Source organism: Myotis lucifugus, unplaced genomic scaffold, assembly GCF_000147115.1.
Source record: "Myotis lucifugus unplaced genomic scaffold, Myoluc2.0 scaffold_11, whole genome shotgun sequence".
Lineage (NCBI taxonomy): Eukaryota > Metazoa > Chordata > Mammalia > Chiroptera > Vespertilionidae > Myotis > Myotis lucifugus.
In genome coordinates, this window is record NW_005871059.1 from 13860442 (window position 1) to 13876612 (window position 16171).

Below are 16171 nucleotides of genomic sequence, written 5' to 3' on the forward strand. Positions count from 1 at the left end.
TTCACTATTTCACAATGTACTACAGTGTATCTCTAATGGAATAAAACTTGGATGTTGAAGATGTGGACCCTAATGGAAGGTACATGACAGCTCTGAACTGTTCCTACCCTCACTTGTAAAATGCAAACAACCCCATTTCCTCACCACATAATTGTTTTAACAGATTAACGAGCACCTCACTAATTAAAAATACTCTATTAAAATAACGTCATATTAGTCAGTGCTAACATTAATATTAATCTGAACCAATGTCTAATTACAGATAACAAGAAAAAAACTATATTTTACTGAATACAACCTAAAATTTGGGGATTCAAATATCAAGCATATCAATTGCTTATGTAAAAGCAAAATTTGGACAGATTTAGTATTTCAAATTAATGGCTTGGTGTATGGCTTTTAAAGAAGACAGCATGGCCCTAACCAGTTTGGCTCAGTGGATAGAGCATCAGCCTGCAGACTCAAGGGTCCCAGGTTCGATTCCGGTCAAGGGCATGTACCTTGGTTGCGGGCACATCCCCAGTAGGGAGTGTGCAGGAGGCAGCTGATTGATGTTTCTCTCTCATCAATGTTTCTAACTCTCTATCCCTCTCCCTTCCTCTCTGTAAAAAATCAATAAAATATATTTAAAAAAATAAAGAAGACAGCATGCCATTTTCTAATTACATAAGAAATACTCAAAAAAAGTCACCCATAATCCTACCACAGTGATAATTACTAATTTTTTTCTATGCTTATATTGACATATGTTTTGAGGCTGCTAAATCCATATATTTATCTGTGCATATTAAACAAGATTGGGGTCATATGTATATGCTGTCGTATCTAGTCAACAAAGGACTTTGCAAAAATCTTTGAAAACCTGAGATATAAAAATCAGCAATATTAAATTGATTAATTTTCTTTGAATGCTAAAGAGGTTGAACTTTTCAAATATTACTAACTACTATTTATTATGTTAACTGTCTCATATCCTTTATTCATTTTCCTTCTGAGATTTCTTACTGATTTATAAAGGCTCTTACACGTAAAGAAATATTAGTATTTTGCCTGCTTATGCTATTCCTTTTGCTAAAATTGATCTATCCCCACTTGTACACCTGGCTAACTCCCACTTGTTCTATAGGTCAGCATCACCTTCATCCAATCAATTCTATAACAATGAACTGGAAATCTAAGCAGTCGTAGCATGCTAGGGGATGGGGATCCAACAGTAATCAAGACCTGGTAAAAGGAATAGCAGATGTTCTCAGCTCTGAGGTGAGTTAAAAGTATGAACTGTTCGACCCTGAAGGAGGGCCAGCATGGCTAGAGCGGTAAGAGTGAATGGGAAATTGGCATAAGATCAGACTGGAAATGCAGGGAGGGGTCAAATTATAACTTCTAAGCCATGTTAAAACTTTTCATATTTATCCCAAGAGCACGGTGAACTAAAAGAAAAGCAAAAGATGACATATTTGTTTTTAAAAAATATCAGTGCCACTTTTGTAACAGAAGAATGAGCTAGTAGATAAGAATGGGCAGAAAACTCAGTCAGGGTCTACAGTGCAGCAGTCCCGGGGAGAGATGACTGTAGTAGGCTGATGTCAGGGTGAAGGAAAACGGACAGAAGCAGAGAAGAGAGACATTTTCTGGAGACAGAGTGAACAGAGCTTTGAGATTGACTCAAGGAAGAGGGAGATGGTGCATGACTCTAGGTTTGTGGCCCAAGATGCCACCTAATCTATTCCACTCAACTGACTAGAAGAAAACACTGGAGGGAGAGCAGGTTTGCAGGGGCGATGGTAAACGGAGGAGGGGTACGGATTCTGTTTTAGATATGATGAACTGAAGGAAATTGTGAGACATCCAAGAGGAGAGACAGAAAAATCAGATAAGGGTCCATTGCTCAGGGTAAGTCTAGGTCTAGATTGGAGGTGAAAATTTGGAAACTCCAGTACAGAAGGTAATTGAAACCACGATGGGTAAAATAAGAAATCAAAGGGACTAAGACATCTGATCCCCAAGACTAAGACAGAGTATCCCTACTCGGAGTCCCATTACCATGTTGCTATGCATACCACTATCACTGCATTTTCCCACCATCTAGTGAAAGTTTCTATTTATATATGTTTCCTTGGTTGACAATAAGCTTTCCAGATGTATGATCAAATTTTACTTATTTCTGTACCCTAGCCTTGGCATAGTTCCCAAGGCACTAAGCACATTCAATACAATGTCTGTAAGAGCTTAACCGTTAGTTTGAGATTGTTAAGAAAGCAGTATCTATACATATGCACGCATGCACACACACATTTAAGAGCTCAGACTCTGGGGCAGATTACTTGGTTAAATCCAGACTCTACCATGTTATCAGTCATATGACCTTGGGTAAGTTACTTAATGCCTCTGTGACTCAATGTCCTCACCAGCAAAATAAGGCAGATAACATTACCCATCACAGTGTTGTAAACATTGAAATTTCAAAGCCCACAGCATAGTACTTGCACACGGTAATACGCATTCAAATTTAACTATTCTCATTGTTGCTATTATTACTTTCCTTCCTTCATTCTTCCATGGTTAGAGAAATGTCCAAAAATAAAAAGGATTTCCAGTTATTCACTGTGATCCTTAAGCTTTGGAGCACAAAAGCAGATCATGTTCTTCCACGTCTAAAAGCAAGGGGTAAAAGTAAAGAATACAATTTTGATGTATCTGGTAAATGAAACTGGTATTTTAAAAATAACTAAATTTAACAGTGAATTTAAAAAAATCTCCAGTAACAAAATCATTTCAAACAAACCAACAAAAAAGTTATTGGTGTGAATTATTAAATAGCAACAAAACTGTTCATCGTATTCTTTTCATTTAAAGTGTAAATTTATCATGTTCATTTCTCCACAGGTCTTAACATATATCTCTATTTTCCCATATCATGGGTGATCATTTAGAAAACTAGGAAGTTTATCTTTTTCTAGAGAATCTTGATATTTGTCCCAAGTTACTGATAAATAACCAGAATTTGTAAGACTAATTTAGCCATTATGCTGATGCTACTAAAACAGCATCATTTTATAAAGAGTATTTTCTTTCCAAGTATAAATATTAATTCACTAGATAGCTCACAAACCGAATAAACCCTCTCTCAGCTTCTGGTTGGTGTCAGGGTTGACATGCATAAAGTTCAAACTTCTCTGTATTCTGATTTTTATTTCAAGAGTATGAATGCAGGGGTCCTAGCAGGTTTGGCTCAGTGGATAGAGCATCCGTCTAGGACTGAAGTGTCCCGGGTTCGATTCCAGTCAAGGGCACATGCCCAGGTTGCAGCCTGGATCCCCAGTAGGGGGCATGCAGGAGGAAGCCGATCAATGATTCTCTCTCATCATTGATGTTTCTATCTCTCTCTCCCTCTCCCTTCCTCTCTGAAATCAATAAAAAAATATATATTTTTCAAAAACAGAGAGTGAATGCAGGGTTCAAACTTGAACTGCTGACAGCTCATCAAAAAGTTAATCAAGAGAAAGCACTGCAAGGTGAAAACATAACAGGTGAAATTTCCTATTTTGACAGTTTCCTTTCAACTACTTTTATAGGTTTACCTTTCATATAAAATGCCTGTGTTGATGTAGACCTGTTAGAGGTCTATGCCATTTATGACTGCCAGGTTAAGAAAAGGAAGGTAAGCCTGATTGGTGTGGCTCAGTGTTGAACGGCGACCTATGAACCAAGAAGTCACTGGTTCAATTCCCCTGTCAGGGCACATGCCCTAGTTGCCAGCTCCATTCCCAGTGAGGGGCGGGGAGGGTGCAGGAAGCAGCCAATCAATGTTTCTATCTCTCTATCCCTCTTCCTTCCTCTTTCTCTAAAATCAGTAAAACATATTTTTAAAAAAAGAAAGAAAGAAAAGGAATGTAAGATTATGAAATTAGCTCCTTGGAAAATAGTGTATAGAGTTCAAGAGTTCGAACTATTCTAGTTAAGTTTTTACTATTTGGTAAAAAAATGTAACATAAATAAAAGCAAAGAGGATTACAGAATAAATACACTTTCCATATATAAGCACAATTAAGAATTTCTGGTTTTACGCAGAACTGGTCAGATTTTAAAATGATAAAAATGGAGAACTTGGCTAAAGATCAGAAGAAAGCCATAAATTTTTTTATAATGGAAACTAAGTTCTATGAGAAAGACTAAAGGACAATGATTTAAAAGTAGCACAACAGAAAACTGAGTAATTAAATAATAACATACAACTAAAAGAACACATACTAGGAACAAGAGTGATAAGGAAGTATTCTGACTGGAACATTGGTCTTAACAAGAAGTTTAAACAAACAAAAAACTATGAAGAGGCTCAACTCCCAAAGCATTGATTAACTAAGGTTTGTAGGGCCCTGGTTTTTAAAACATTTCCAAGTTGTTTCTAATGGGCACCTTGGTTAAGAACCACTGGGCTGAAACACCATACCACAGGTCGTCAAAATAACAGAATTATCCTTTCAGTAAATAGATCCTTAAAAGGAGCTATACCACATATCAGGACTATTTATCAAGATTTCTGCACACTGTTTACCATGTATTGATTGTTTCCTTAACTCAGATTCATGCACTGTATCATCGCAATCTGCCTTTGGCCTCTGCATGACATAAAACGTTACCAATGGATGGCTCTTTGCTTAATCCAAAGTCACAGTTGAAACTCCTTCCTACTCGACCATTCCAGGGCATAACTGGGAACCCCCAATTCTCAAAATTCTTCCTCTGGCACCACCCCACCCTTTGCTTGGCTTCAGAGGCACCTTTCTTCTTAAATCCTCCTCCTAGCTCAAATACTTTACCATCTACTCCTTAAATCAGAAGTTCTTAACTAAATCCCATTACAGGACTGACAGCTCAACAATAGGTTCCAGAGGCGAGAAACTCCTTGAAATTGTTTATGTACACACAAATTTGAATGTGGCACCAGAGGAGGCCATTGTTTTCTTCAAATCTCAAAAGATTTTAAGACCCCTGAAGTTTAAGATCACTGGATAAATCCTTTTCTTCATTAAAGTTTATGGCTCCTAGCATCAATGATGACCTATCAGAAATCAGAACTCATATTCCTAACTGCCTATGAGGCATAGTCATTGAATTAACACATCCAAAATTAATCCCCTCAGAAATACTTGCTGTCCCTTGGTTCTTAATTTTAATGGAGCTACCATCCAACACTTACACACCTGAGTCAGACATTTCAGAACCATCCCTCATCTCTTTTTTCTCCTATACCCAGTTAACTTCTGATGTAGCTTCTTTTCTGCATCCAAAGCATCAGTGTTTTATTTTAGGCTTTCATACGTCATTACGGCTACAGTCTTCTAATGGAACTCTCTGCTTCCCATCTCCACAGTCTGGTCCATCCACCAAAGAGGCAACCAGAATTATCTTCCTGACTGTGCCACATCCTGCTTAAAGACACATCTCTTGGCTCTCTCATATGGACAAAATAGACTCTAACTTGCTTTGTTATAAATTCAGTGAGCTTCACGTTTCCAAATATACTTTTATAACCTTTTCTACTTTCAATACACTTGAGCAGTCTGAAGTTACCAATCCTCTTGCAATAGCAGACCCTTTTCTGAGTTTATATCTACCTAGGATGCCCTTCCCTACTCCTTCAATTAAATTACTACTCATAATTGCATTCATTTAGAATACAACTAATGTGTCTAAACACTGGGAATATAGCTCAGAACAAAATAGTCAGGTAAGGGACCCTCGTGGAAGTTGTATTCCAGTGGAAGAAACAAACAAATAGAGAAGTAATTAAAATAGAGAATGTGATCTACGTTATAAAGGAAATAAGATGTCACAAAAGAAACTTTAGGAGCCAAAACCGGTTTGGCTCAGTGGATGGAGCATCGGCCTGCGGACTGAAGGGTCCCAGGTTCGATTCCGGTCAAGGGCATGTACCTGGGTTGCGGGCACATCCCCACTAGGAGATGTGCAGGAGGCAGCTAATCAATGTTTCTCTCTCATCAATGTTTCTAACTCTCTATCTCTCTTGCTTCCTCTCTGTAAAAAATCAATAAAATATATTTAAAATAAATAAATAAATAAATAAATAAAAGAAACTTTAGGAGAATCCAGGAAGGCCTCTTAACTTCCTCAAAGATGAGAAATTCTTCTTAGAGTTAGATCTTCAAGGATAAGGACCCAGGCAACATGAAAAACTGAGAGAAAAGACCCCAAAAGCAGAGGGCACAGCAAATGCAAAGGTTCCATTATAACTGTCTCATGATCCTTGAAGGGAACTGTTTAATATAAATGTGTTTCTTTAAAATTTGTTTTAACAACGGGCACTTGGTCATCAACTCAATAGTTATGAATTAAATGAATACTTTAAGAACAATTAAAAGAAAGGATTGTTGGGGTGGGGAAACAGTGGGAAGTATAGACATTTTTCACTATAATAATAATCTCCATAGGTCCACACCACTCAAGCTCTCCAACAGTACCCTATTATTTCCTTACTAGAGGCCCGATGCATGAAATTCGTGCAAGAGTAGGCCTTCCTTCCTCCGGCTGCCCGCACCGGCTTCCCTCTGGCACCCGGGACCCGGGCTTCCCTCAAAGCCCCGGCTTCATCTGGAAGGTAGTCCAGAAGGTCGTTCGTTCGACTGTCCGGTCTAATTAGCATATTATGCTTTTATTATTATAGATTTCACTTTCTGCTTTGTTCTGCTTAGCACTCCTGCACCTAACATGTTGTTATTGGCTTTAGTTCAGACCCCCAAATCCTGAAGGACAACTATGTTCCAGGAGCTTTGACAAATACAGAAATATAATGCATTTCTGATGTAAGAAAATAATTTAATTAAAACACATATATAGACCCTCAGCACTTTTGATACATATTTCCTTTCCCCTCCTCTAAGAGTTTTGCACTCCATTTCTCCCCCAAAGGTCCTAACTCATCCATATGCTAAGTCCGTTCCATGATAGCTGGTTATAGACTGGCTACCTATCTGTTACTTTCAGCACAGTAACCATCCAATTAAACAGGGTTTGATAAAGCTATTATTCATCTCTTTGCAAAGTGGGGGTGAGAATACAACACAAGATAAATTAAGAATATAAGACATTTGAAACTCTTCCAACTTAACAGGCCCAAAACAAAAAGCCTAGAAAGAGTAAATTAAAAGACACATATTCTGAATGCACATACAAATTAACAATTATCCAAGTAATTTGACACTACACATTGAAGCAGAATTTTCAAGATTACTGGCTAGCCAAAGATTTTCTCTGCCAAACTGATCTAAAGATTTACAATAGCAATATACTGTTGAGAAAATGATAAAAGTATTAATATAGCTTTTTGTCAGTTGTGAACTGTTAAGATACGTCACATCACTTACCTCAGGCTCCCCCTATCACCACCACCAAAAAAGAGTAGAGAACTGAGTTAAGAAATCTAGTGTGCCTTTGAGATTAGCATACAAAGTTTGTATTGAGGAAGGTTTAATGAACTGTGTCTGTCTTCAACATGGCTGTGTTTCCTACAACCACCTAATCTGCCACCAGGGGAGATGCTGGGATGTGGTCAACCCATGAGCAAATATGGGATGCTCATTCCAACTTCACTAGATTGCACCTGCACACAAGAAACTGGAGATACCCAAGAAGCATACTGTAGCCATAAGCAGGTAAGAAAAAAAGAAAAGTCTTGTGGTTCAACAAAAGTATCTGGTCAACTAGAGAGAATGAGTTAGTTCTTGTTCCACAAGTTTCAGGATCACCACGAATCTTAGCTGAGGTTCAGGCAACAATTGTTTCTATAAATATTGACCATAGTAAAAAACCAAATACCCATCTTCATATTTGCACTTTTAGGTTACATAGTGGTTTTATTAGCTTTATATCTGAAGGATAGTAACACCTGTCCCTGAAATAGTGTGGTGAACAGAACACTAGGGAAACATTAACAATGTGTTAGAGAGATCTTTATCTCAAAACAGGCAGGCTTTATTACGGACAATAGAATTGACACCCTGGAGACCTGTTTTCCTAAAAAGCCCTAATAGTGTGTGTGTGTGTGTGTGTGTGTGTGAGAGAGAGAGAGAGAGAGAGAGAGAGAGAGAGAAAATAGCCATAATCATTTCCTGGCTTATCTTTATTTTTTAGATTTAGAATCTAAAAAATTTAGAAACCGGTTATGGGAATAATATTAACAATATCACATCAATACTAAATTTATTCTGGCCAACGCAGTTATTACTCAAATAAATCAACAGTATCAAAGTAGACTTTACTCTCTTTAAACAGAAAAGCAAATCCACACTCTAAACACAAGCATATTTGCCAATCTTCTTTCAGGAGGGGTATAAAAACCAACTAAAACAGCACAATATGGAAGAAATTATAAAACTTTACTCCTGTACATTTAAAGCAAAATAATACTTTAAAAATATATATTTTACTGATATTTTACAGAGAGGAAAAGAGAGGGATTGAGAGTTAGAAACATCAATGAGAGAGAAACATTGATCAGCTGCCTCCTGCACACCCCCCACTGGGGATGTGCCCGCAACCAAGGTACATGCCCTTGACTGGAATCGAACCTGGGACCCTTCAGTCCGCAGGCTGACACTCTATCCACTGAGCCAAACCGGTCAGGGCGCAAAATATACTTTTAATAACATATTTTATATAAACCTCTATAACACATATTTTATATAAATATTATTTCAACTAAAAACAAGACCTGGATAGGAGCCAAAATAGGAAAAACAGTTTGCAATTCATTGTATTTTAGCATTATTATTTATTTTCTAGTAGCAGTTTCAAATGTGCATACTAAAACTAAACTATAATATTTGGACTTAACTTAAAGTTAACCATTTCAGTAGCAGCCTAAAAAAGCTATAATCGTCAAGTTATTCCCCTGGCTAGGTAGCTCAGTATTTGGTGTTAGTCTTGCCATAAACAAGTAATTTTGCAATTTCATGCAGTCATTCTCCAGCCACTTGAATTATTGGAGCCTGGCAGCAGTGTCAGCTCCTGCTAAAGTTACAAGGTAGCCACTATCTAGAACATTTATAGTGACACAGAAAACTCAAGTTCAATGGCTTGACAATGATACCAAGTTTCAAGTTTACCATCATTTAAGGTTATACAAGTAAAAAATAGTGTCTTCTAAAGAAAGACTAATTCTGCTAAATGAAACCATTGGAGTCTGTTGCTTTTATTCAGAAGTACCATACAGCTAAACAAGCAGTCAAGTCCACAGGGAAATAGCATTTCAATAGCTTCAACACAGTGCCAGACAAGGCTTTGTTGGCCTTCCTTTTCCAAGAAACAGAGATATCTCTTTTTACTTAGTCCATCTGCCATAAGTGATAACCAGATGCCTGTGTGACAATTCAAAAATTAAAACAAGTGCTTTTCCCCCTACCAAAGCCTAAGAATAGATAGAGATGAGTCGAACAGTCAGTGCTCACAAAGAATTTCAATGCTTTAATAGAAAGCCTCCAAATGAAAGAAACAAAGCATTCAAGCCAGCTAATGGTTCACCTTTAATGTACTACCAAGTACCACTGCTTCTAGCACCAATGGATACTTTTTCATCTAACTATGCTGAGCATTGTTCTAAGCATTACACTTAGTAATTTGCTCAAGGCCATATTAAGCAGCATCGCCACCATGCTGAATACAAGCAGGCCGTATTCAGAGTCCACATTCTTAAACTCTATACTAATTCTAATCCCAAGAAAGTGTAACTAATTTTGATCAAAACTGTTCTGTCTCAATGTAATTTATCAGGAGGAGAAAGGGTAACACCATTTAATTAATAAAACAACATTTTACTTCTGTTTAAAAGTTGTGGGTTAAAAAACAAAAGCATACCATGGGCCGGTGTCTATAGACAGATGTTTATGATGATAAACACAAAGCACTAAAGTCATCCATACATGTCCCGAGAAAACTCTGTCAACACACAATGGGATTTTCAGTATTCTTTCTTGATGGATGAATATTGCATGGTCCAAGTCACCAGGCAAACTTTTATGTAGCATTTTTGGGGGTGAAATTTAAAAGTCTCATTATTGACTCCTACATGAAGTCTGATTTGAACCATCCCAGAGTTCACCTTTGTGTGTGTTTTCTTGAACATTTTACAGGATCCCCAGAAGTGTGGTTCCAGTATAAAACTAGCCATTGAAGCAAATTCTGTATTTTATCACCCTTTAGTCAAAAGATAAAACCAGATGTATACAATTTCTGACATGACCTGATTCAGAATGACATACTTCTGGAATATTGTTTTTCCACAATCACACACACACACACACACACACACACACACACACACACACACCATCTCTCTTCTAAATAAAAGGTTGATTGTTACTATCTGGCCTGAAAGACATCAGATATGTATATAATTTCACCCTTTTGAAATTTCTCAAACTGGGAGTCTTGTGACCAGAACAAATACTGTATCTACTCAAGGCAAGTAAACCATTATCATTACTACTACTACTACTATTATTTATTTACTTATTTATTTTTAGAGAGAAGAGAGAAATATCAATGTGAGAGAGAAACATGGATTGATCGGCTGCCTCCCTCACCCATCCCAACCAGGGATGGAATCTGCAACCTGGGTATGTGGCCTGACCGGGAATCAAACCCGCCACCTTTTGGTGTATGAAACTACGCTCCAACTAACTGAGCCACACTGGCCAGGGCAGTAAACCATTATTTTTATTGTTTGAATTGGTTAAAAGAACAAAAACTCTAATCACGTTCAAGAAATGTTTGCTGCTTATAACTAGCAGCTAGTATAAAAAGTTGACATTTTAAGGATCAAGAATTAAACTACTAATTAGATTAGATGCCTAAAGGTTGCCCTCATCCACTAGATTAACTCCCTGAAGTAAAATAAAAATATATCCATTAACATTAATCTTCAAAACACACACACACACACACACACACACACACACACACGAATACACAACATCATGACAAGTCATAGTCCGAAACCTCAGGGAACTTCTAATTTAGCAGGTAGGGATGAAATCCATATACCAGTAACTACAGTTCCAAGCAGTATGTAATAAAGGACTTAAAATTCAAAAACTCTGTCATATTTTGGTGTTCATGCATGTCATTTTCTCTGCTATCTGCATGTGCACAAAAGGCACTAGAAGAGAAATACTTTTCATCCAGCTTTGCACACCTGATGTGGCATCAGGTTTATAAAAGGTGCAACAAGTATGGGTGTAAATTACAGGAAACCCTTATTTATTATTTCAAAAATCACAATATAGCTAAATTTTTAAAACACTAGAGGTTTTAGCTCAGAGACACTATGGAAACATTCTACTATAAATTCTTCTAAAATCGATTTAAACTTTATTTTTCATAGCAATAATTTCTTCACATGGTCTATGATGCAACAGAATGAAATGAATCACCAGGTTATTACCAGCCTACTTCACCTAAAACAGCACTGATACTCACTCAACTGTATTATACAGTATTTGCTGATTTTTAAATAATCACATCTATAAGAAATAACACTCTCCAAAAATATTCAGCTATGTGTTTCATATGTATTTCTTCTACTTTATAACAAATTCTATATATGTATACATCCACAACAATTTTCCACATGAAGAAAAATTTGTGGGAACCACCTCAATTGTCCCCCTAATCTGTCAAAATGTAATTTTGGTCTAACATTCAGGTGCAAAATGATCAGAAAAGATTGATGTTAAAAGTTTTTTAGACTAAGAATTATGAAAATCTAAGGTTCAATAAATAACCCAAAATAGTCTTTTATCTTTAAAAAAGTGACTATGTCTACAATCATAGTATTACTTCTGAATTCTTAAAACACCTTCTATCCTAAAAATTTAAGTATTTTTCATGGCTTATCTCCATACAATCTTTTGATTACCTGCTGTACTGCACAACCAGCAGTTACTCAGAATGAATACAGAACATCTTACATGACCACTCCAATTCTCCAAATAAAGGGAGGGAACAGAAGGAAAATGCAACACAGTGACATTAACGAAGAAGATCTATAGACCAAGGACATATGAGGAAAACTTCCTAAGAAACAGAAATAATACAGACAGCATAAAAAAATCCTATTTTTTATTAGGACACAAGAAAGGTGAGGAAAAAAGGCATCAAATGTTGGAAGTGTTGCAGCAGAGTGCAGGGAAAGCAAAAATTGGATTGTGAATAAAGGTGGAAAGTAGGCTTGACGCCCCACTCAAATATAGAAGGAACAGAGGCAACAGCTAAGAGGTCTAGGTGAACTGAGTGTGATGCGGCCTTGACACCGAGGACTGAGTTCACTGTGTCTCATCTACACTATGAAAATCCTGGGGCTGACCATCCAACAGCCGCAAGTGTGATCATCTCCCAGTACAGCTCCACAGAAGAACAGCTATATGATTATGCAACAGTCCATTCATTTAACCTGAAGATGACAATACCAGGTTTTTCTTCTTGGTGTCTTAAAATGCCATTTTAAATTTCCCAGTGTGCTGTACTTCCCATCTTTGTTAAAGGAAACTGCCCACCTCTTCACACAGGAAATTCCTTTAACAAGACACTGCACCTCTCTTACATGAAAAAGCCTGAGTATTCCCGCATCAAATTCAAGAACACACAGTAGATCATTACAGTTTCTGGGGCTCATTTGGAGGGCAGAGGGTACAAAAAGGGAGGGCTGGACATAAGGATGATACCTTTTTGTTTCAGAAGTCAGGCTTAGCAAAAAAGGTGGGGGGACAAACAGAAGCTGTGCTTGACATAATTGCTTCTGTGACCTATCAGTTTTATTCTCATCCTCAAGTTTATGCAGAGAGCTTTGTTCCCATTGAACACAAAAAACGGTATTATTGTGGTACGTATATGTGGCCTTTTCAGTATGCCACAGGGAAATCTCATTCACTGACCTAGAATAGTTTCAGAAAGTATAAAACCTTTAAATAGTGAGTGATGTAAGGCTTAAAGGGGCAGCATAAACCTGTAAGTATTGAACTGGCCATATGAAACAGTAATTCTTTAAACGAGATGGTGATAAAAGCCTCTTGGAATTAACTGACCATTTCCTTAAACTTTCAAAGAGACTGCAGCTTATAGCCGAACCTTCTTATATTTCTTTTTCAATTTCCCCAGAGACGCTGCCATTGTTTCTTCACACAAAAATCACACCCAGCTTGCTTCCTTTCCTTTTCTTGAACCGGTGTTAAGACACCGTTCTTAACGCGCGCACACAAGCCCACGCCGGTGAACCGCCAGTGTCGCCTGGGAGCCGCAGGTGACAGATGCAGTCACAGCTCACAGATGCGGACGGGCTGCAGCCCGAGCCTGGTGGCAATGCACGCGCGGAGGCACGTCTCAGCAGCAGCAGAGTTTGAAAAACCGTCACTTCCCAATGACATTTACTTCTAGGATTCTTCCTGTGGTCAAGCGCCTACCCCAACCCTTGTCCCGGCTCAGCCCTACCCACAATTCATTCTCTCTTCCTCAGTTTCTAGATCCTTCGTCACATCTTTGGTTAATAAAAATAATAACCATCAAGCGGGTCTCTCGACGCAGATGGGATTTGGGGGCCCTCCGGCCGCGGCAGAGGCCCCTCAAGTTTTCTGGGAAACCACGCACCCTCAGCATCTGTGCACGACCCTCCCCTGGTGAGGGCTGCACCGGGGCAGACAGGGAATCTCCGGCTCCCGTCTTTCCCGGGGGCGGCGGGCACGAGAAAGAAACACCTCTTTCCTTCTCGACACCCCGTTGGAAGACGCTCCCCGGCAGCGACGCCCCACCCCCCACCTCGCCGTCCCCCAACGAGGTCCCCCAATGCCCCCCCTGCCCTAAGAGCCGGACCCTCCCTGGACTCCCGGACCCGTTTCCCAACCCGAGCGCCCCTCCTCCGGCGATCCGCCCCCGCACACCCCGCTCGCAGCCCGGCTCCGGCCCCGCACACCCCGCCCCGCACCCGCACTCAGGCCGCCCGCTCCCCGCCCCGAGGGGCGCCTCCGGGGTTACCGTGGGAAGAGGGGGCGGCGGCAGAGGACGCGGCAGGAGCGCTGATGCCGGTGGCGTCGGACGCGAAGGATAAGCTGGAGGACGAGGATGATGATGAGGCGGGCGCGCTCCCCAGTCTCCATGGAACTCCCGCCCCGGCCCGTTGCTAGGAGCCCCCGAGGCACGGGGTCCCTCTTTCGCGCTTTGTTGTTCCGGGTCCGGGGCGGCCGCTGCTTCCCCGCGACAATAAATAGACTAGACGCGGGGGAGCATAGAGACAGCGCTCGGAGGCTAGAGCGTCACCGCACTGGGCTCCCCCCTCTGTGCCCCGCTAGCCAGTCCTTTCCGGCTCTCACTGCTCCGGTCACTGTCTCCGCCCTTCCTCCTACTTCCGCTTCCTCCTTCCTGGTCCCGAAGCCCGGCCCCGCCTGCCCACGAGATTGTCGAAGTGGGGTAGGGGTAGGGAAGCGCTGCTGTTGCTTGGACTTTTGCTTGAAGCCGTTTAAAAAGATTTTGAAAAATCTCTGTACCCTTTGTGCATATTTGGCTGATACCTAAACTCAAGTACGTAATTTCTGGCGTAAAGTATAATAGAAATGGACTTAAATTTTGTCGAAACCTTAGAGCTTTCTCTTCTGCTCATTCAATTTATAGAAAAAGACCACCATTTAACATAATTAGCAAAGCTAGACTTTAACAACTAAATTTTCTAAGACATTTTCTGTCTGGAAAAAAAAAAAAAGCCCTACTTCGCTTTTCCAGTTAAACGGGTTAATTTACGACGTCGCGTAAAGCTCTCATTAAAGAATCCTAATCCTAGTCCCACAGGAGAGCGATAGTTGACGGATGATGGATGGGTGGATGGATGGATTAGATAAGAGGGTGGGGGTGGGCAGATAGATCTATAGATACATAGGTAGGTATAGGCAGATAGATGCAAGATAGATAGATGATAGGTGATAGATGGATGAGCGGGGACCCGAGGTCGACACTGTCTCCTGTCTCGTCCAGATGCCTTACTTATTTTGGTTTGCGGCCAGGACCTGCCTTGGGAGTCGGAGGCTTTGGCGCCTCTGGCCCGAAGCCGGGAGGACAGGCTGTGGGAGGGGGCGGCCGAGGCGGGGCCTGGGGCGCCGGGCGGGAGAGGCAGCTCGGGCTGGAGGGCGCTCACCGAGGAAGCCGGGCGCCTGGGGACTGAGACCCCTTCGGGGCTCTGCGCCCAAGTCACCCGGAGACGACCCGGGAACCCCGAGGGGGCACGCTGGCCGGTGTGAACGGCTGCGGTCCGAGGGCGCCCTCGGGACTCGGGGGTTGGGGACGTGGGGTGGCCTGAGAGATGCGGGCGGGAGCGAAGACTCGAGTAACGAGTAACGCCCGAGAGCCAGGCAACGCGGAACCCAGCGGCGCCCCGAGCCCACTCCCGGCTGCGCGGGCCTCCGGTTTAATAAAAGGCCACGAGGCGGGCTCCTGGGTGCCTGCCCTGTGATGGATGTGAATCGTAGATGAAAATGATAGTGCCGCTCTCCTTTTGAAGGAGAGGGCAGGGGCCGACCTCTGGGAGATTTGGGTACAGGAAACCATTGGGACATTTCATTGTTTAGGGAGTCGACAAGGATGCCTCTTGATCTTTTGCTTCCCCCTCTGGGTGTTAAGAAAAATATCTGAACACTTACAAGCTCTGTAGAATCATGGCATTTCCATTTTGTTTCCATTTCTGTACTAAATTATTTTTGAATAATAGCAAATAATTACAGCTTGTGTTAGGTAGCGTGAAGAAGGGCTGGGTTAGAAAGCAATGCCTGTGCTAGTAGGGAGACAGCTTTCAGGAGGTAACATTTCAGCCGTTCTCTAAAGGAGATGGGAATGGCAGGGATGTGGATAGTGTTCCAGACGGAGGGAACAGGATATGCTGCGAGTGCTGTGCGGGAGTACTAGCCTAGAGAGGGCATCGTGGTCAGAGCAAGAAGAGCAACATGAGATGAAGTTGGAGAGAAGCTAAGGTCTTGAATATTCAGTGCCTTGTAGATCATAGAAGGGAGTTTGGGTTTTCTTCCAAGCGCTAGGGGGCATGAAGGGTTGTAAGCTGTCCGGTATCATGGTTTGATTTACCAAGGAATGAGTGGCAGGAGAAAGGCTCTATTCTGGTGAT

At 40.9% G+C, this 16171-nt stretch overlaps 1 protein-coding gene across 2 annotated transcripts in view; it reads right to left on the minus strand.

Annotated features, from left to right (window-relative positions):
• TBPL1 (TATA-box binding protein like 1) overlaps nt 1–14379 on the minus strand; it is a 27808-nt gene extending 13429 nt beyond the window's left edge. The window contains exon 1 of one of the 2 annotated variants that reach the window (XM_023750244.1): nt 14044–14379. In XM_023750244.1, the coding sequence (XP_023606012.1) occupies nt 14044–14165 (122 nt within the window). In that variant the 5' untranslated portion in view covers nt 14166–14379. The remainder of the gene's footprint in view (nt 1–14043) is intronic. The other variant, XM_006084460.3, reaches the window with a different exon arrangement.
• Between the last annotated feature and the right edge of the window lie 1792 nt (nt 14380–16171).